Source organism: Wyeomyia smithii, chromosome 3, assembly GCF_029784165.1.
Source record: "Wyeomyia smithii strain HCP4-BCI-WySm-NY-G18 chromosome 3, ASM2978416v1, whole genome shotgun sequence".
In the NCBI taxonomy this organism is placed as follows: Eukaryota; Metazoa; Arthropoda; class Insecta; order Diptera; family Culicidae; genus Wyeomyia; species Wyeomyia smithii.
The window spans coordinates 259,488,400-259,509,425 of record NC_073696.1 but is presented as its reverse complement, the minus strand read 5'-3'; the positions used below and the strand labels follow the sequence as shown (position 1 = coordinate 259,509,425).

The 21,026-nt window shown below is 37.6% G+C and overlaps 1 protein-coding gene across 4 annotated transcripts in view; it reads right to left on the bottom strand.

The window, feature by feature from the left end:
* The window catches only part of LOC129727642 (A disintegrin and metalloproteinase with thrombospondin motifs 20), a 477,347-nt gene that overhangs the window by 19,962 nt on the left and 436,359 nt on the right, over positions 1-21,026 (bottom strand). For 3 of the 4 annotated variants that reach the window (XM_055685645.1, XM_055685647.1, XM_055685648.1), the window contains exons 11-17: positions 10,695-11,027; positions 10,018-10,631; positions 9,454-9,952; positions 9,186-9,393; positions 8,799-8,969; positions 8,077-8,217; positions 7,506-7,838 (exon numbers count right to left, since the gene is read on the bottom strand). In XM_055685645.1, coding sequence (XP_055541620.1) covers positions 7,506-7,838; positions 8,077-8,217; positions 8,799-8,969; positions 9,186-9,393; positions 9,454-9,952; positions 10,018-10,631; positions 10,695-11,027 — 2,299 coding nt within the window. The remainder of the gene's footprint in view (positions 1-7,505; positions 7,839-8,076; positions 8,218-8,798; positions 8,970-9,185; positions 9,394-9,453; positions 9,953-10,017; positions 10,632-10,694; positions 11,028-21,026) is intronic. The other variant, XM_055685646.1, reaches the window with a different exon arrangement.

Sequence of the window (21,026 nt, the reverse complement as noted above, 5' to 3'; positions counted from 1 at the left end):
CCTTCTGAACAAATTTGCTGGAGACCGCAACTTTCTAGCAAGTTGGAATCACGGGATGAGTTAGAGTCAACATATGAAGAATTACGTGCATACTATGCCACATAACAGTGGAATCCCATATTAGCTGTTAACCATACAGAAACCCTTAACTTTTTAAACAAATCTGCTGAAGACAGCAACTTTCTTGGACGTCGGAAATACTGCCTATTCCAGGTGATGCTAAACATTGTAAGGGTGTTCCAATACTCAAAAAAGTGATTCCAAACTTATGATTAAAACTGTACCAGAAATAGGCCAAATTATGCGAAATTTGAGGGTCAGAAATGTGTTTTGAAATAAATATTGAATCTTTAAAAATGTTTCAAAATTCTGCTGAAATAGTATCAAAAATGTGCATACAGTGCGTCAAAAAATCGTACCTAAAATGTGTGGAAAATAAACCAAGAATGTTAAAAAAATTGCGAATGACTCTAAAGTTTAAAATCACTACAAAAAAAAACGCCTAAAAAGTGCCAAAATCGTGTCAACAATATGTCAAATGTAAAATGTAAAAAATGGGTCAAAAATAAACCAAAATTGTAAATGTTAGCAATTTGTCAAAAATGTGGTTGAAATGTGTAAAAATGATTCGAAAATGTGCTGAAAATAAACAATAAAAAAATTTAGAAATGTTTCAAAATTCTGTTAGAATTGTATCAAAAATAAACCCGATGTGTCAAAACCATGTTAACGAATAATATTGCAATATTTTGCGAAAATGGTGTCAAAAAATATCAGAAATAAATAAAAATTGAAATCACAATGTGTCAAAACTAAACCACAAATGCTGTGTTCGAAAAATAAATCAAAATTGTGTTCGAATTGTGTCAAAAATGTGCCCAAAATGTGTCAAAAATAACTTGAAAATGTTTCAATATTGTGTCAACATCGTATCGAAAATAAATTTAAAAAACGTATAAAAAATGTGGATAAATGAGTAGCAATAGCGTCCCAAAAAGGGGTCCAAAATGTGTCAAAAATATACCCAAAATTCCGTGCCGAATAGTATCAAAAATGTATATAAAAATGGTCTACGTATTCAAAAAAAAAAAAACTTTACAACGTGTGTTTGCAATAAGTTGAAAATAAGTAAAAAATTTGGTAGAAATTTTTCAAACAAAAAAATTTGGTAGAAATTTTTCAAACATGTGTCAAAAATAAATCAAAAATCTGTCTAAATGATGTCGAAAATATGTCTATATTGTATTCGAGATATGTCAAACAGGAAGCTCAAGATATCAAAAATGGCGAAAATAAATCAAAATGTGTGAATAATTTGTGTCAGAGTTTGTTAAAATATGTTAAAAATAAGTCTATTTTTTGTGTGTCATTTGTATCAAAATTGTGTCATGAATGTGGCCAAAATGTCTCAGAACCAAATAAAAAATGTATTTTAAATGTTGGGTTGAAATTCGTCCAAAATAAGTTAAGGTTGTGTGATGAAAATTGCTCAAAATGTGTGAAAAATATCTCAAAAATGTATCAGAGATGTTTCGTGTCGAAGTCGAGCCAAAATAAAAAAAAAAAAATAATTAAAATTAAAATTAAAATTTATCAAAAATGTGTTTATATTGTGGCAAAATCGTGTCCAAAATGTAAAAATAATAATAATATTTTGTCAAAATCGGCTAAAATATGTCCGAATTTTTTGGCACAATTCTAAAATGTTTACAAAATTTTAAAATGTTTACAAAATTTAGGAAAAAAATATTTCTAAATCATGTCTAAACTAAATCAAATATTATGAATTGAAAATTTAAAAAAAAACCTTATCTGAAACGTTATAAAACTTTGGGACATTGTGTTAAAATCGTGCTTGAAAATGTGTCAAAAAATCAAATGATAGTTTTGCGAAAAAAAAAATCAAAATTGTATTAAAAATGTGTCAAATAATAAAAAAAAACCTAAAATAATCCACCTAGCGGTCAGACCCAGCCTTTCTCATTCAAACTTATTATTTGTAAAAATAGATTTACATGGACGCTTCAATACAATAAAAGTATATTTACTCTTTGTGTTCTAAAATATTGATGTTGTAACTTGAAGTATAAAATATGAAATTTGGCGTAATATTAGTGCTTAAGAAATAGCGAAATAAAAGAAATGACTCTTAATTTCGAACAGTTTCATCACGAGCGATACCGGGAACGTTCAAATAGTACGAAACCACATTTAAATTATGTTGAGGCCACATATATTTTTCAAAGCAGGTATAGTTTTAAATAGTCTTTGAATTTCTTTTCGTTCCTTAACTTTTCAACCACATATCAAGTTGTTATGAAGTTTGTTATTTGTTAGTTTGAGAGATAACTCGTTCGTATGACACTACTTATGTTAAATAAGTCGTGTTATCTTTGAAATAATAGACTTTCGTTGTTTTAACAATTTAATACATAACGGTTGCCTAAGTTCGATTATAATCAAAGGAAAAGGGAACGTATAGGGCAGCCAAACTTTGAAACTACGTGCTCAATCATAATTCATCAGTTAACCCTTAACTACGGTTGTGTGGTTTCTAAGATAATGAAGTTTCGTGATTTTCATATTTCGATAAATTACATTACAGACGAATTTATAGTCCGATTACAGCAAAATTCAATAGGGTGTTATGAGACAGCTAGACCTTTCATTTGTCACTAATTTTGTAGAAATCGGGTCAACCATCTCTGAGAAAAGTGAGTGAGTTTATGTAGTCTTCGAAATATGTTTCTTTTCATAGCTGGATTTCACATTTTTAAACATAACAGGCAAAGTAATAGTCCGATTGCAAAACAAATCAATCGGGTCTTATGGGGCAACTAGACCTTCCATTTGACACTGATTTTATGAAAATCGGTACAGCCATCTCTGAAAACATGAGTGAGATTAAACAGTCTTCAGAACACGTTTCTTCCCATAACTTTTGAACCACATGTCCAATCTTTATGAAATTCGAAAGTTAAGGGTTTCTTAGGTAGCCCGTTCATTTAAAATTTATTTTGTTCATATCGGTTGTGTAGTTTCTGAGATTGATGTTTCGTGATTTCAAAAATGTATCAAAAATAAACAATAAAGGGTCAATTTTCTTGACAAAATCGTGACAAAAAACCTCCCGAACATTCGTCATAATGTTTCAATGTTGTGACAAAAATATGTGAGTAATGATTCGTGTAAAATCGAGCCAAAATGAATCAAAACTAAATAAAAAATAAAAATAAATATGTCCGAAATGTGTTATAAGTAAACCCAAAGTGTGCAAAAACTTTTCAAAATTGTATAAAAATGTGTCAAAAATAATAAAAAATATTTTCAAAATGAATTGAAATAAATCAGAGACGCTGGGTGGCGAAAACCTGGAAAATCGAAGTATGCAAAGGAATTCATTTTTCGATTAGGGAAATCAGGGTTTATCAGGAAAAACTGAAATTTTTCAACCGAGACGCGATTCTTTTTTTAACCGACCCTTTATCGCAATAACTTTGAAGCATTTGGTTTTTGTATCATAAAAGGCTGATTCGGGCCTCTATGGTTTAGTTTTATATTCGATTGAATACTTTTTTCACTAGGATTTCAGAGTTGTGTTCATCTATGTTGCGCTTTTTTGTAGTAAATACTGAAAAAAACCAGGGAAATTAATTTTCTATTTCAGGGAAAATCGGGAAATTTGATTTTGTAAACTTTTTCGCCACCCTGAAGACGTGTCAACGTTGTGTCAAAAATTTGTTAATGTTGTGTCTTGATCGCGTCGAAAATGTTTCAAAATTGAACAAAAAAGTGTCAATATTCTGAAAAATTCTGTCAAAAGTGTCTCGAACATTTGTCAAAAATGTTTTAATATTGCGTCAAAATCGTGTCTAAAATATGTATGTAATGTCAAATCGAGCCAAAAGGAATCAAAAATAAATAAGAAAATAAATAAATCTAAACCAAATTAAAAATGGGTCCACATAGTATGACATATTGTGTCAAAATTTTGTACAAAATATAACAAATATAAATAATAGATGTTCCAATATTGTACCAAAATCGTCAAATATATGTCGGAAATATTTCAGAAGTTTTTCAAATATGTACCCGAATTTGCCAAAAAAGGTTTTAAAATGGTGTCAAAAAAAACTTACGATATGTGTCAAAAATAATACAAAAATGCGCGATAAATAAATAAACAATGTGCCAAATTTGTTCAAAATGTTCTGAAAATGAATCGTGTTTTCAAGGTCCAATTGAGCTAAAATTTTGAATGGAAGTTTTTTTTCGAGATCACAACACTTTTGAGCACTACTTCTAGGTGAAATTCGAAGCGTAAAATATTTTCATACAGGATATTGCCGCCCAACACCTTTAGTTGGGATGAATATGGGAAAAATTACTCCATGTGTTGAAAAAACAGTGATCAACCGATTATCTTACCCCCTGATGATGAAATCGGGAATTTATTTCATCACAATTTTGTTATGGAAGATGTTAAACTAATATTTTATTTTAATACGTAGAACCAGCGATTTAAGTTACTACAAACAATCTAATCATATAAAAAAGCAGTTCTATCTGTCTGTCTGTCTCTCTGATCTTTATAGACGTGTAAACTACTGTACCGATCGGTGTGGAAAAGGTGGTTAGAATAGTTCGAGACCCCGCCCTCTTCTGGAAGGGAGGGCTCTCATACACTATGACATAAACTTCTGCGTAACTTGAAAACTAATCAAGCAAATGCAACCAAATTTGACATAGTGAGGTTTATGGGAGCATGAAATATTTTATTGGTTATTTTACACCCCTCCCTCCTCTGGAAGGGAGAGCTCTTATATAAATGAAACACAAATTTCACTTCTAGTTCGTTGGTAAGGTACTAGTGTTTGCATAAAGCTAATAAGTTGTGCTGTTAGCGTCATAGATTTCTCAAGCAGCTGAAAAAAAATTGTCATTATTTTCAACTATTTTCTAAGATAATGGAAGACCTGCTTTTTTGGATCGCTGATAACTTTGAGGAGGTTTAAAAATTCGGAAAAGATTAGAACGAAAATGAGGATTTTAGTCCCTTTAAAAAAAACCTAATTTGGCTCATAAGTCATAACATGCAAGAGATTGAACATGAGCTCTTCGGCAAAGTTTCTTGTTTTAAGATCACCTCAAATTTTGCTGAAGACGCTATGGGTTTATCTCAATCTAAAAATTTTCTTTTTAACTTTTTGGTGGATTGATCACCCATTATCGAAAGAAGCGTTGTTTAATAGCTTAAAAGTTCTCCGAATATACATTATGGCTATAGGTAACATTTAAATCACTATTTGATTAATCAAATGAAAACGGAAAAATAAAACACTGCAATGGTTGGGTTTTCAATATAAACTATATCCAGAATAATGTTATTTTATATTATATATCAATATTGTTATATTGAATCTAAATAGAAAATCAGTTCACCTCTACATTTTTTTAAATGAAATGTAATATGATGATAAAATCGGGTGAAAAAAGTGATTAAACCGGGGGCCGACAAAATCGGGCGTGATATTATCGGGTGATTACTGTATCTCAAAAATAAATAAACAGTGTGTCAATAATGTGTCAAAACCGTATCTGGAAAATATCGAAAACGTTTCAAAATAGAGTTGGGATTGTGGCAAAATCATGTCAAAAATATATCAAATATGTGTCAAAAATGTTCCGTGTCTAACTCGTGCCAAAATGTATTAACAAAAATAATTGAAAAAAAAAATCAAAGTGAATTCAAAATTTGTTAACATTGTGTCAAAATCGTGCCTAAAAATGTTTCAAAAAATAAAATAAAAGTTTTGCAGAACGTGCTTATAATGTGTCAAAAGTTATTCAAAACGTATCCAAAATTTGGCAAAAATGTTTCAAAATTGTGTCAAAAAAAATAATAAATAAAAAAAAATTTTAAAGTGTGTTCAAAACAATACAAAAATGTGCGATGAATAAATGAAAGATGTGCCAAATTTGTTTAAAATGTACTGCAAACAAATCAAAAATGTGTTTCAAAATTGTTTCAAAAATAAATTAGGAGCTAAATAATGTGTCAAAATCGCATCAAAAATGTGTCAAAACGAGTTAAGATTATTTCAAAACGAAAATTTTGTACATTGTATCAAAAATGTGTCCAAAATAATAAAATAATGTTTTCGAAATGATGATCAAACTGAAAACTTGTGTGTTAAAATTGTTGAAATTGTCAAAAAAGCGTTTTTTTTAAATTTTCGCTCATTTTCCGTCGATCTAGTTTCACCACTGTTTCTGTACCAATCAACGATTGTCAAAAACGTATTAATTTAATGTCAAACTCGTGTTAAAATTGACGATACAAATAGTTTTGCGGAAAATTATATGTCTTTATAGGTTTTTTGCTTCGTTATAGCATTAGGAACACGTGTTCTAAAAATATTTCAAATGTGTCAACAATGCACAATGGTTCAGGGAATAATTCAGGGAGAAATTTGGTTCTAGAATTTGGTAGCTAGAGAAAAGATTTCCAGAGAAAAACTTCTACAAAGTTGTCATGCTTATTTCCATGCTATCGAAAATGAGAGTGATCACAGTTTTCGATGTAATCAGAAATTTAACATTCTTATATTTGAGTATTGAAGATGGTTCTACAATGTTGCTTTTCCGTTAATTTTAGGCAACTTTGGAAAAAAAAGAATTCTGGTTTCATCGAAAATTTACAACTACTTTTTCATAACATGAAAACATGAAAGCGACCATATGTAACAACTTCGGAGAAAGTTTTTCCATAAAATATTGCTATTGAGCTTTGAATTTCTTTCTAAATTCATTCCCTGGAGTGCAAGGACGAAATTGTCAAAAAATGCCAAAAAACTAATCGCTAAGAGCGATGCTCGTTACCAGTACTTTCTGTTTATTTTTCGTATTTTTGAATTATCCCATAAAAAAAGAATTCACAAACATTAATCCAAAATGCGTAAATACTTTCTAGGGATTTAAGAAGATATCCTCTCGTTATAAGTTTATTTCTGTAGTATGTATTGTCTTAAAAAAAAACCAATAAAACTCAGACCAATTCCCAAAAAAATATCACTCTTATCGCTATCAAACCAATGCAACGCAAAAACTCTCAGCAACTCACTGAAAACCAAAATGGCCAACCGGAAAAAAACTCTTTCTTCCAACGTAAAGCGCTTGCATTCATGAAGAAGCCAATTGTATCTATTTTTTTCTCTGTTCCAATTGTAAGGAGAGTGTTTTAGATGTGTTTTGTATCTGGTTAGATGATGCATTTTTTGGTGTGTATGTGAGGGTTAGTTCACAAACGGCGTCACAGTACAATACAAGACGAGTGAACTAACCCTCGCTCTGCGTGTAGCTGAACTGTTTCCGTTCGTAGTGAATTCAAGCGCTTCCAGCGTCAGTAGCCGCAAAATCAGCACAAAAAATTAAAGAAAAAAAAACTCAAAACCAAACATGTGTAAGCTTCAACAAGTGTAAAGCACACCAGGCTGGGTACCTACCTCGCCCCACTGGCCAAAGTTCCACTGGGGACACCGGAAGTTGCCGCAGTTAGTTTGCACCGACGGTTTCTTCTCCTTGTGGCAGTACAAATCGTCCACGATGCGGGACTCGTTGTGCTTGTAGCAGCACTGTACCTTCCGCTGTTTGATGCCCCCGTTGCACTTGGCATTGCAAATGCTCCAGACGCTGGTGCACCACTTGTACGGATGGGCCGACGAGGACACATTGTTGTACGTGACGCCCGTGTGCAACGCCGAGTAGTAATTGCTATCGTGCTGAGCGATGATCGGCTTCGTTTCCTCTCCCGAGTAAGCGTAGGCAGGTGGTTCTTGCTAAATATGGTGATGGTAGAAAATTAGTTTGTTTGTTTCCCAATTAATAAGTTTGGTATCAATCAAATCACTTCCAATGTAGTAACAAATTACAAAGGCATACAAATCACACAAAAAGCAAACAGATTTTGGAAAATTTGTAATACAGAAAAAGCGATTCCCTGATTTAAACAATATGACATAATGATAAAAGCGAGAAAAAAAAACAAAACAAAAAACAAAACGAAACATGATCTACCTTCTTCTCGCAGGGTGGCATGGTACAGTTGACGATCACTGCGACCGGACGGGTGCCACATAAAGCTGCGTTTACGCTAACATTGTTTAGTACACAGTAGATAGCATACCGTTGCTGTCCTTCGCCACAGGTCACCGAGCACTGAACGGTGGATATATATGACATTGTGTGTAAGAGATTGATAGAACGTGTGAGTGTATATGAGAGAGTAGAACAGTAACATAAATGGATAACTTGTCAACGGTAGTCCGAGAAAATTTTGTGGAAAACCGTTGGCAATGAAACTGATAGCGATAATGTGGGATAAAAGTTAAGCTTCAATATATACAATATTTAAAGGTTACAGGATGATGTTTGATCTTCTTTACTCTACATTTCGATCAATAATCTAATCGATAGGTAAAGTTAAGAATTAAACAAAATATCAGGCGGCTCCACTAGGGTGCCAATGATTGTATGGAAACAAACGAGACAATAAGCGTCCATGACCATTGGCATCCTAGCTTCCACATTGCTATTATGGATACTAAACAGACCGCTTTCCTATCCAATACGCAGAGAAACTATCAAGCGGATAGTGACAGAATTTAGACTGAAAACAATATCATAGTTCCGATAGTGCGTGTATAAAACAATAGAGAGCATTTAGGATTGGACGAGTGTCGCCATAGTGGATAGGAACAGTGAAAGCGTTGTGTTGCTTTGGTCGTTGCTATAGCTACCGGGGTTAATTCTCCTGTGACCCACTCGGGACAGCTGTCGACGTTGCAGCGTCGGTAAATTTCCTCCTTTGGTTTCTCGGCGCAAAAGCTTTCACTTATCCGGAACCCATCGGGAGACGAAAGGCACCGGGCGGTACGATTCTGCCTTCCACCACCACACGTGCGTGAACACTGAAAGTTTTTGGCCCAGTTTAAACGAACACAAAAGCCCCAAATAAGGACGCACACAAACAGGAAACATGGACAGTGGATTGCGGTGTGGACAAAGTTTCGGCACGTTCAGTAGCCAGAGAAGGGTGAAAAGAGAATAGAGAAAAAATGGACAATTAGTGATTCTCCCAATAAAAAATAGTGGAGCATTATAATATTTTCAGGAAATAATTTTACCGGGTCCCATTCACTGTACGACCAGGTTGCATCCAGACATGGACCGTGACATTTCTCCAGGATGTTTGGTTTGCGAATGTTGGCACAATAGGTCGGATCAACTGGATTGGTTTGCTGGGTTTTAATGTATCGCTGCACGCACTGATACTGGACGTTTTTGACTCCTTCGCCACAGGAATTGGAACACTCGGAAGTGGTTGCCTCCCATCTGCAAGGAATATTACCAATAAATTATCGTAGTCAAGCAATATTAACGAACAACACCTACTCGAATTTACACTCCATATTGCACGGTTCATAGTCTTCTCTAGGTTTAGCACTATTGCGACAGTATGAGATAGGCTTTTCTTTGCCGGTTTCAATATCGTAACAACCAGCCGTTCGATGCCGTTTTCCGGAGCAGCTCTGATCGCACTCGCTCCACTCGGACATCTTCCACTGGTAGTTCGGAATGCTGTTTTGACTTGGATAATGTTGAACAAAGGTGGGAGTCGACTTGGTTACGCTAACAGGTGGCCTATCGTTTGGAATGGTGAAACTATATTCGACAATGTTTTCGCTTACGGGATGCATCTTCGAGTGGGAATAGATTTCCACAACCAAATCTCGCTTCAACGGATGCCCGAAATCGGACCGGACAATTTCGATTGGCTCATCCGGTCCGTTGTATTCCAGCATAACACCCGCGAACAGACGCCTCTTGAATCCGGTCACAACGGTCATTTTCGGAGCGTTGAAAATGTAATCGTCGTTTTCGTCTCGGAGAGCTGAAATGTGAAAGTTTTTTCTATCAAAAACAGTTTTTTTTTTCAACTGACTCTATAGAACTAACCTAGATAGTTCCCATCATCTTTGTAGCCCCGTTGAATAATCTCGATGTTGGTGGCTCCCCGTGGGATACGAACGATCTTCTGCACGTACGGTTTCTTCAGGAAGTGAATCTTGCTGAAAGGAAACACACCGTTCACCTCGCCGCAAGTGTCATTATTACCTCGACATATGCCACATTTGTCCAATTTAGCATCGGAATCGAACACGTAATCACAGCCGGCCCTCCTGCACTGCCCATTGATGCACATATCGTAGCTCTCGTGCGGATGGGTACACGAAGTTCCATCCTTGACCTTATCGCGCAGTAAAAAGTAACTATTGGAATTCTTCACCCGACAGTACAGCTTGCACTGATCGTCCGCCTTGACGCCGTACTTCGGTATCCACTTGACATTCTTCTCCAACCCTGGAATCTCGAAATTATTTCCATCCAGCTCATGGCATTGCTCTTCCCGGAAGTCCAGCGTATCGTCCGGACAATCGTGCGTATTACACGATCGGTACTGCATCCTTATTCCAATGCAATACTTTCCACCATTCTCCGGTGCAGGCGAATCACACACTCTCGTGGATGTCTGCACGCCACCGCCACAGCTTCGGCTGCATTCGCTAAATCTGAAACCCGAAAAAAAACCCTAAATCTACAAACCCTTGATCGACCTCACCAAGAATACTCACGGACTCCATTGGCCCCAGCCACCGTCCTGCGGTTGCAGAGCCTCTCGGTTCACATGAACACATTCGCCCTTCTGGCACCACTGATTCTCCCCGCAGCTAGTTCCGTCCGCCCAGGGCATGTGCTGCGTCCTACAGCCGAGCAATTCATCACCGTTGTTGCACCAAAGTCGTTTGCATACCGGCATATACGAGCAGATACGCGATCCGTTGCCAAACACCAGCTCGCACTGCTGGTTGTTGGTGAACTTCTCCCCCGCCAGTTTGGTTTGCGAGGAGGATGGCTCGATCAGATCGGTTGTTGGTTTGTCAAGCATGCAGCTGGCGTGGTTTGTTCTGAGAAAAGTTGAATAAGTTGTTTGAAAACATCATAGAACATCATAAAACATCATAGTAGATACGAAAAAGATTATTGTGAGTAATAATTTATTAGCATTTTTGAAGTTTACATTTAGCCTAGAGCTTGATCATATTGCAGTTTAATTTCGCCAGCTGCGGTGAAGTCAAACAATGCCCAAAATGTATCTTTAGGGCAAAAATTGAATTGCATATCGCAATTTATCTAATCTAACAAATATACTACTAACATATGTTGAACAAATTACTGAATTCTTTGCTGAATAGGTTCCTTTTAATTCACATTCCTTCTCTGAACTCTTTTTAAATGTGAACAAGCCTGAACTCTCATATTGAGGAAATTTTCCAGGTGGTTACCAACCACAATGCAACCTTCAACTGTTCTGGTTTGCTTGAAATTTTAGGTTGGAGAATATGTTCAATATTGTTAATTTCAATTTTAAATCACACCGATACCATAGGCTAAACCATGATGAGTAGATACATGGTGTAACGATTTGATCAAAAATTTTATTTTATTCAATTATTTTTATAAACAAACCGATGCCATGTTAACTGATTTTTCAACATGGCTGACTATGCATTTTGACATACCGTTACACCATGTATCTATACATCATGGGCTGAACCACGATTCCATCATCTCATCAGTGTTCCTCAAGCTAGTAACAAGGAACCCGTGCTCAAATCCCAAATAGGAGAATATAAAAATGTAGGAAACGTTAAGACAAAATTTGTATCACAAAATAAAGGTGGCACTTTTCATGATTATTAGCTCATGTTAGTCTGAAAGAAAGTAGAAACTAGTCTGTTCAGATTTCCAAAAAACTGAATAAACGGAAATCTTAATATTTTTGTATACACTATGAAACACTTTATTCGTTTGAAAAATTGTTTCTTACGAATGAAACAAAATCTGCGTCTCTAAAAAATTCCCAGCTAAATATTTTGCCTGGCAATAACTTAATTTCTTTGCACAAATATGTGTCACCAACAAACTATTATAGGCCTTCAAATGTTTTCTCGAAAAATCTCGAAAAGGACTACACTACGGATGTGTTCATTAAGAGTTTTTCTGGTTCAAATGGCATCAAAACAGTTCGCTGTCAAAATGTAAAAGTTACAAAGCAAACTGAATTTTGAAACAACACAAAAAAATGTCCAATTACCGTTTTCCTCTTCCCATCACAAAAATGATACAAAGTTACTTGACCGACCGCACTCTTCAGGTTAACTAGAATAGTAAATCTGATACATTGCCTGTTAGAGCTGGTGTACCTCAAGGAAGTATCTTGGGCCCAGTCTTATATAATATTTTTACTTCTGATCTTCCTGATTTACCTCCAGCATGTGAGAAATCTCTGTTTTGTGACGATACAAGCATTTCCGTGAAAGGAAAAAGCCTTCGTGTCATATGCAGTAGGCTGCAGAACAGTCTAGATATATTTTCTTCATATTTACAGAAATGGAAAATTTCTCCTAATGCATCAAAAACACAAATAATTATTTTTCCCCATAAACCAAGAGTTTCTTTTCTCAAACCCACCAATAATCATGTTGTCAAGATGAACGGTGCAATCCTAAATTGGTCTGACCAAGTTAAATATTTATGATAAAAATCTTACCTTTAAGGAGCACACTGAGAATATCCAAACAAAGTGCAATAAATATAAATAATGTTTGTATCCTCTTATCAACAGAAATTCTAGACTATGCAGTCCCCATCTGGAAAAGTTATTGTACAACCAGAAAGAAGATGCTTCAAAGGATTCAGAACAAACTTCTGAAAATGATATTGAAGCGTCCTCGCTGGTTTAGCATGAATGAACTACACAGACTGACTAATGTGGAAACATTAGAAAATATGTCAAACCCACTTATCAATATGTCAATAAGTTTATAGTCAATAAGATAGGTGTAAGATTAGATTAAGGTTTAATTTCAAATTCCTTTTTTTTCTGACAAGTAGGTTTACAGTTTTCCTACAATTATATTCACTTAACTGCTGAAGCAAATACAATCTTTAAATGAAATAAAGCTTAAAATATATGTAATAGTGTGATATGTCACCGTTTGTGGTAGAACACACAATAAAAATTCTGAATAAATATTAGTAAATAAATAATTCATCAAAAAACATCACCTCCCCCCCCCCCCCCCTATTTGCCTTAATTCACATTTTTTTATATATTTATTTTGCGCCTTTTTTATACTTAAATATATCCATGTGCAAAAGCCTGCAGCGACTCTCGCATTCAGGAAGAACTAGATTATTTCTCCAAAGGTGGTGACGCAAGGCCAACCGGATTAATCTTCGCTAAACGCTTTCAATCCTGTCAAGAACTGGTCTCACCAGCCCGCAATCCCGATAATCCCGAGTGAGTAAGGTCCCACATGGATATTTTCTGAGTGGGTACAACTACTACCCATAATACCCACGTTAACCGCCGGTCCTGGCGACCAGATCTTGCTGGATCGGCTGGAACATCGCTACTTCGACATCGTTGTGCTTTAGGAGCTTTGCTGGAAATGAGAAAAGGTTCGGAGGATTTGTGGCTGCAGAGCACAGTACTACCAGAGCGACGGCACACGGCACTAACAACGAGCTAGGTACCAGCCTTATAGTGCTAGGCAGGATGCAGAGTCATGTGAGTAAGTGGCAGGCAATCCGCGGTAGGTTGTGTATGTTGAGAATAAAAGGACACTGTGAATTTTTTAACCAGTTACTCCGTGGTGCCGTTTTCGGCAATAAATCACCGATATTGGACAGTAAATTTTGAGTGGGTACGACAGCTGCTCGCGTTGAGACATCGAGATCGTCATCGGGGACATACCGCTTAGATCGGTAGAGAAGAGATGACTGCATACCGAGACGAATGAAAACGGCCAGCGACGCGTTAACTTCGAGCTTTCCGAGGACTGGTACTACGGAGTACTTTCTTTCTCCGTGAAGACTTCCACGGAACCCCTCGGAGATCATATGACCGACGTGCAGCATACTATGTTCTCATCAACGGCCGGTTCTCCTCAGACATTACCAGACTACGCACCAATCGCCGTGTGATTATTGATTCGGACCACTATCTAGTTGGGGTATGCTTGCACTCGAAACTGTTGCAACGGTTTGAAGTGGTACTACTCACTGATGCACACAAGGAAAAACGGAACCTGAATTACCGCTAATTAATCACTGCTGGATTGGTAACCTGAAATACAGCATTTCTTATTCAAAATTGGTCAACAAATTGATTGGCGATGGTTTCATCCTTTGCAGGGCACGGGATATCCAAAAACACGCAAATAAAAAGGGGAAAATGAACCGTTTCTCGTGTCCTGCACAGGATGGAATTATTGCCAATCGATTTGGTGCCCAATTTTACATAATAAATGCTATATCCCAGGGTGTAGCCCAGCGGCGATCCAATAGTGGGAATTTGGGTTCCGTTTGTCCTAGTGTCAGCGGAGAACCCTGGCGCATCGCCTCTTGAGGACAATTGGTGTAGGACCGCAATGGCGATACGAGGAGTGGAAGCACCGATCGGCAGAAACGACTGTTTTGACGGGGAACTGGCAGCGTAAAATGATAAGAACCGGACCCCGGAAATATACCTGGGGTAAACGTGTTTCATTTCAAATCTGCACATACAAAATTCAATCTCAAAATTCGAGTTTTATTCCGATTGTCACCAAATCTTTAGGGAGTATAAAGAAACAATAGAAGCTCGTTTTGGCATCATTCATTTCTTTCATATCTCCACTATAACCGAATGATCGAACCTTAACCCCAGCCATAAGATTCTGCACGACCTCAGAATCGACGGTTTCCCGTGTACTAACCCATGTCATCTTCTCTTTTCACAACTTTATGTCGTTTTGACATTTTTCACAACTTTAGGTCGTTTTTGAAAGTGTCCCTTCATAATGGCTTAGTACTTCTCGATCGGGCACAGTTCCGGAGCGCGGGGAGGTTCAGCTCTCTCGGCACAAAACCGACTCCGTTCGTCTTGTACCACTCTACCACCTCCTTGGAGTAATGACAGGAATCTGGCCAAATCCGACCAGAAGAGCATCGGATCATCGTGAGCCTTGAGGAAAACAAAGAGCTGCTTGTGGAGGCACCCTTCCTGATACATTTCCCCTTTCATAGTGGTATCGGTGACGAACGGAGTGCTCCGCTTTCCGCACGTGCAAATGGCTTGCCAAAACTCAGAAAATTCTTGGCGGATTCGTAATCTTCTGCTTTTTGAGGTCCTCGGGAACTTATTCATGGCCGTCACGCACAGGTTTCCAGGAATCTGCTTGAAGTCTGCCTTGATATACGTCTCATCATCCATCACGCAACAGTGTGGCTTGGTCAACTTTTGATCGTACAACTTCCGCGCACGACTTTTCTCGGTCGCATTTCGCTTCTCGTTTCGGTTTCTTCTGGACTTCTGGACCATCTGCACGAAAGACGCACTCACGTGCAACTTTGTCGCCACATCTCGGACCGAGGCGTTTGGTTTGCATTCGAAGACAGTAACCACGCGCTTGTGTTCATTTTCGTTGAGTTGAGTGATTTTCCTTCCGGATGTGGGCCTCCCATCCACAGTCAGACGTTCCTTGAAACGTTTTATTATACCGGGCACCGTAGAATTCGCGTTTCCTAGCTTTTTTCCGATGTCACGGTGTGACAGATAATGATTTTCAAAGTATTCGATATTTGAGTAGGAGCAATACTTTCTACGACAATGTTGTAAAGGGTGATTTTTTTGCTATTTGGTTTTTCGTGTATTTAGATTTAACAGTACACGCGGGAATTCTGACAGCTGTCAAAGTCTCATGTACTCAGTTTGGTTTGCTATTTCACCATGAACAGACTTACGCCTGAACAACGCTTATAAATAATCGAATTTTATTACCAAAATTCGTCCTCTGTGAAAAATGTTTTTCGCGCATTACGACCATTTCAGTGACGAAGCTCATTTCTAATTAAATGGGTATGTTAATAAGCAAAATTGCCGCATTTGGATAGAAGAGCAACCAGAGGCAATACAAGAATCGCCAATGCACCCAGAAAAATGCACGGTTTGGTGCTGTTTACACGCTGGAGGTATCATTGGTCCGTACTTCTTCGAAGATGATCAAAATCGCAACGTTACGGTCAATGGCGCTCGCTATCGCGCGATGTTTTCTGATTTGGGAGATGGAAGAGCTGGGTCTTGTTGACATGTGGTTTCAGCAAGACGGAGCAACGTACCACACATCGCGCGAATCAATGGACATATTGCGGAATGAGTTCGGTGAGCAATTCATCTCACGAAATGGACCGGTGAATTGGCAGCCTAGATCATGTGATTTAACACCGCTAGATTTTTTTTGGGGGCTACGTTAAGTTTCGTCTATGCGGATAAGCCAACAATAATTTGAGCCTTGGAAGACAACATTACACGTGTTATTCGCGAGATACCAGCCGAAATGCTCGAAAAAGTGACCCAAAATTGGACTTTTCGTATGGACCATTTAAAACGTAGCCCTGGCCAACATGTGAATGAAATTATCTTTAAAAAGCAAATGGCATAAACCAATTTATCGCTCAAATTAAGATTTCATACAGTTTTGTAATCTTTATGCGTTTTTTTTTTAAAGTAAAACCAAATTCTTAAAAAATCACCCTTTAGTACTACTTGAGGACTTCAAGTTCGTAATACAAAGTTGTTCAGAATTGTACTTATTGAATGAGCTATCGGCTTGAGAAAAGTTGAGTCCCTTTGAAATGAAGGATGCTTGAAGGGTGATCCGAAAACACATGCGAGCGAGAAGCTACAACAGGCTCGTAGCTACCGTGGGGGGCTAAGGGGGGGTCTCAGCCCCCCCACGCGTTTGCATTGCCCCACCACGCAATTTTGTCGTATATTTGATTGATACTAGGTACAAAAAACCAACAGAAAAATCTGAAATAAGCATTATTGAATAGTCTCCAGTTTATTTTTTACCCTACCGATATCAGTCAATTTTGTTTGTAAGGACGATTGCCCTTTGTTATTTAGTAGTTCATTAAATCTCAAAAGAACCGTGTTTAAGTCCGAACAATCAAAACGGTCGAGCTCATATGCCAAAAAGGTTAAATTACTCAATCTTTTGGTGAGCCCGCCTGATTCGCAGCGAAGTTGAAACTGACGATCCGCATACTTCCGTTTCGGATGTGCGGTCCAGCGTCTGGGAGTGAAAATGTCAGTTTTTTTTTCTTAAATATGTCATTTTAATGAAAGAACCAATCACAGATTTATATGTTTGATTATATAAGAACAATGTAAAACAAGTTTTGCTGCAAAATTTGACCATTTTTCCAGAAGTTTTTATTTCGCATTTTTTGATTTCATGGACTGACAAATCGTGGGCAAAAAATGACACAAAAGACTAGTTTTCTTTCAAATATTAAATTTTCGGTCAGTATCCAAACTCCCTGCAGTGTGCTTCTTGTGATTAATGTTTATGTTCAATTCAATTTATTTGGCCGGACTTTCTGCAACTCGGCAGCATCACCTAGTCCGTTACCTGGCCCGGATAGCTATGTTCCAGTTCTGTTCGAAATAAAATTGGACATAAACATTGATCAAACAATGTAACTCGTAAAATTTATAATTTAGACTGACGGTTGAATCAATCCATTCTCTCAGTGTTCCTTCGCGAATAGAATATGTCAGTAACGTCGATTTCGAATGAGGCGACCCTCGAAAATGGGTTTCTAACGCTGCCTGTAATTTCTTCAATGCATTTGTTGCTTCAGATTAGAACTTTAAAAAACTTTCTTCTGTTCTTAGTTTTTCGATCGTTTTGTGAATGGCTCTAATAAGCGTCATGAAATCGTTTTATTCCATCACTCGACCTTGCATTGCTTCTCTTACTGGTTTGATAATTTGTTTAATGAATATTGAATCGGTCGAATCGCGGGTTCGTAACTGTATGGCAGAAATTATAAAGTTTTTATCCCTGCTTACTTCCAACGATACGAACATTCGCAGTTTTGTTTTTCTTTCGAAATATATACCCGGAAAACCAGATTTTCGGGAATAAGAAAATTGTTACGGGACACTACTAACGCTTATGTGAAAACAAATGAACTTCTGAATCTTTTAGTGCTAAAACTATCGAAATAGGAGGAAAACTGTAAAACTTATGAGAATTTTAATTTGTGAGTACCCGAGTACGCCGTTGGACGCGTAATGCTACTTTTTGCTCGATAGTTTTCGATTTGTCGGTAATTTTTGCAGCCTTTGGGCAGTTTTCACCTGACGCCTCGGGCGGGAAGACACGTGAAGACATTTTTTCGCGGAGCGTGAAGACTTTTGAAAAGATTACCTAGCATCCCTGGTTTTAAACTGCTTTCTCTCCAAAAAAATGTTTGATTAAGAAAAAAATTCTCTGCCCCCCACGCAAAACGGAGTAGCTACGGCTCTGAGCTACAAAAAGAGCAATATCATCCTCCCAACTCAAGACTTTGTAGACGGCGCTGAGCTTCAGACGGTCGACGAGTTCGTGTTCTTTGGTTCACTGGTGACTGCCGACAACACCAGCAAAGAGATCCAGAAACACATCCAGATTGGAGATCGTGCCTACTTTTCACTTCGCAAGACACTACGATCGGATCGGGTGCTACGACGTATGAAGTTGACGCCATACAAAACCCTGATAAGACTGGTAGTCTTCCACTGAATTGAGACAACTACGCTCCTCGTGGAGGACTTGAACACCCTTGGAGTTTCCGAACGGAAGGTGCTGCGGTCTATCGGACTACGCCGGAGTACATTTAATGTTTATTTATTATTCTCATCTGACATCGTGGTCTTGATGAAATATTTATAAAATTAGTCTAGAAATAAAAATACACAGCGCAAGCATTGCTTAAAACTGTCACAAGATAAATCGAAGTCGTCTGCGTTTGGTGTTCACTGGATCGTTGTTATCATGTACGGTGTTCCTCCGTTCTGTTAGAATAAATTGTGGTGGACGCAGTACTCGTTCGGGAGCATAAGTTCTCATGCGCTCTAGCAATCTGGAACTATCGATTTCTCCACGCAAAATTTCAGCACCAAATACAGCTTCTTTTTTGTAGGGTTGAGCAGGTCGTTAGAATTACGCCATGGAAGTCTTCTTGATGCACGACGGATAAACTTGTGCTGGATAGATGCGATGCTGGATTTCTACACAGTTTCATAAGATGACCAAAAGACCGATGCAAATTCGAGTGTTGATGATGGAGACAGGGAGCAATCAAAAACACGTAAGCAGGTTGGATCACTGAACTCGGTTGTCATTTTTAAAACAAATCCTAGCTGACAGTTGGTTTTGTCTTTGTTCAAGCACCTGATCATCTATAATGTAGTTGTAAAGAATTGGTCTTTTGAGTCATCGATATGAGATCATGACGCAATACGCAATTTCAGGAATTTTGTTTTGCACCAATGAACGAAGTTATCCAGTAGCCTTGGAGTTTCGTGCGATCGGCTTCATTTCGTATAATAACGAAGATTTTCAAATCGCCAGCACACTTGAATATTCCTCTATTCGCAAGAAGTATTGTGACATTATTGAAAATAGTACAAATAGCAGTGGGCCCAAATTGCTTCCTTGAGGCACACCAGCTGATGGGATAAAACTGTCAACTGCTGTTGATTTGACTTTCACGTAAAGCTGTATGTTGCTCAAGTAATAACGAAGCCAATTGCAAATTCTATCGGAAATTCCTAGACGGTGTAGCTTAACCCTCTAGTAATTAATTTTTAGACGGACTTCGAAAAAATCTATATTAAGCCTCATAAACATTTTTTAAGTTCTTATTGAAGCTTTTTAGAGGTTCGACTGAAGACCGCCTAGAGGCGGCAGTGGGCACTAGAGGGTTAATGTGTAGCACGGCCTTGATGTCGGTTTATATGACGTCAGCCTGAGCTCCATTGCGTCCATAAAAAATAATGTAAACACTCACACAGATTAGTGTCCACTGAACGCTTGGGATAGATCCCACGTTTCGAGATGCTAATATAATTTTTACAAGGGAACATTCATATATTTTTACAAGGGGGTTGTTATAAAGCTACGTAATTATCTAGAGGGGGGTCCTGATTCTGTGACAAAATGCTACGATGGGGGAGGGGGGGGTGTCAAAAAAAGCCTAAAAAAAGCTACGTCATTTATGGATGTTCCCCAAGAGCTGGACAGTAGATTCCACGATTGTTACAGTTTTCAGATTTACCACCTGTTTTATGCACCAGCAGCATGTAAGAAATCTTTCATGCAGAATGCAGCATTTGAGGTTGGAGTGATCTGTTGAAAATCGTCTGGAGAGGTGCATTCAAAGAATGGCTGCACTTTTTTTTAAGACGCAAGAGGTAATACCATCGGGGCCTAGTTGATAGGACAGTTTTAATTTCTGTGAGTTAAAGACAGACTACGGCGAATGGCGAAGGCGCATGAATCATAAGCTGGGGCGAAGCGTGAACGATGTTCCGACCAAATCGAAGAAGATTTACGGGCGATGAGACGTCTGGTATACTGGCGAACCACAGCTCAGAACTAAGCAACATGGAAACAACTTCTTGTCGCAGCACGAGCCACCATGGCTCTCGTCTGTTTAATGAGGTTACACTGTTTGCTTGTTCTAGCTTCGGCTGGACATATACTAAAAACCTAAATTAATCCACCTAGCGGTCAGACTCAGCCTTTCTCATTCAAACTTATTATTTGTAAAAATAAATTTACATGAATGCTTAAATTCAATTAAGGTATATTCACTCTTTGGGTTCTAAAATATTTATGTTGTAATTGAGGTATAAAATTTGAAATTTGACGTAATGTTAGTGCTTAAGAAATAGCGAAATAAAATAAATGACTCTTAATTTCGAACAATTTAATCACGAGCGATACCAGGAACGTTCAAATAGTACGATACCCTATTTTAATCATGTTGAGGCCATATAAAGCAGGGATAGTTTTAAATAG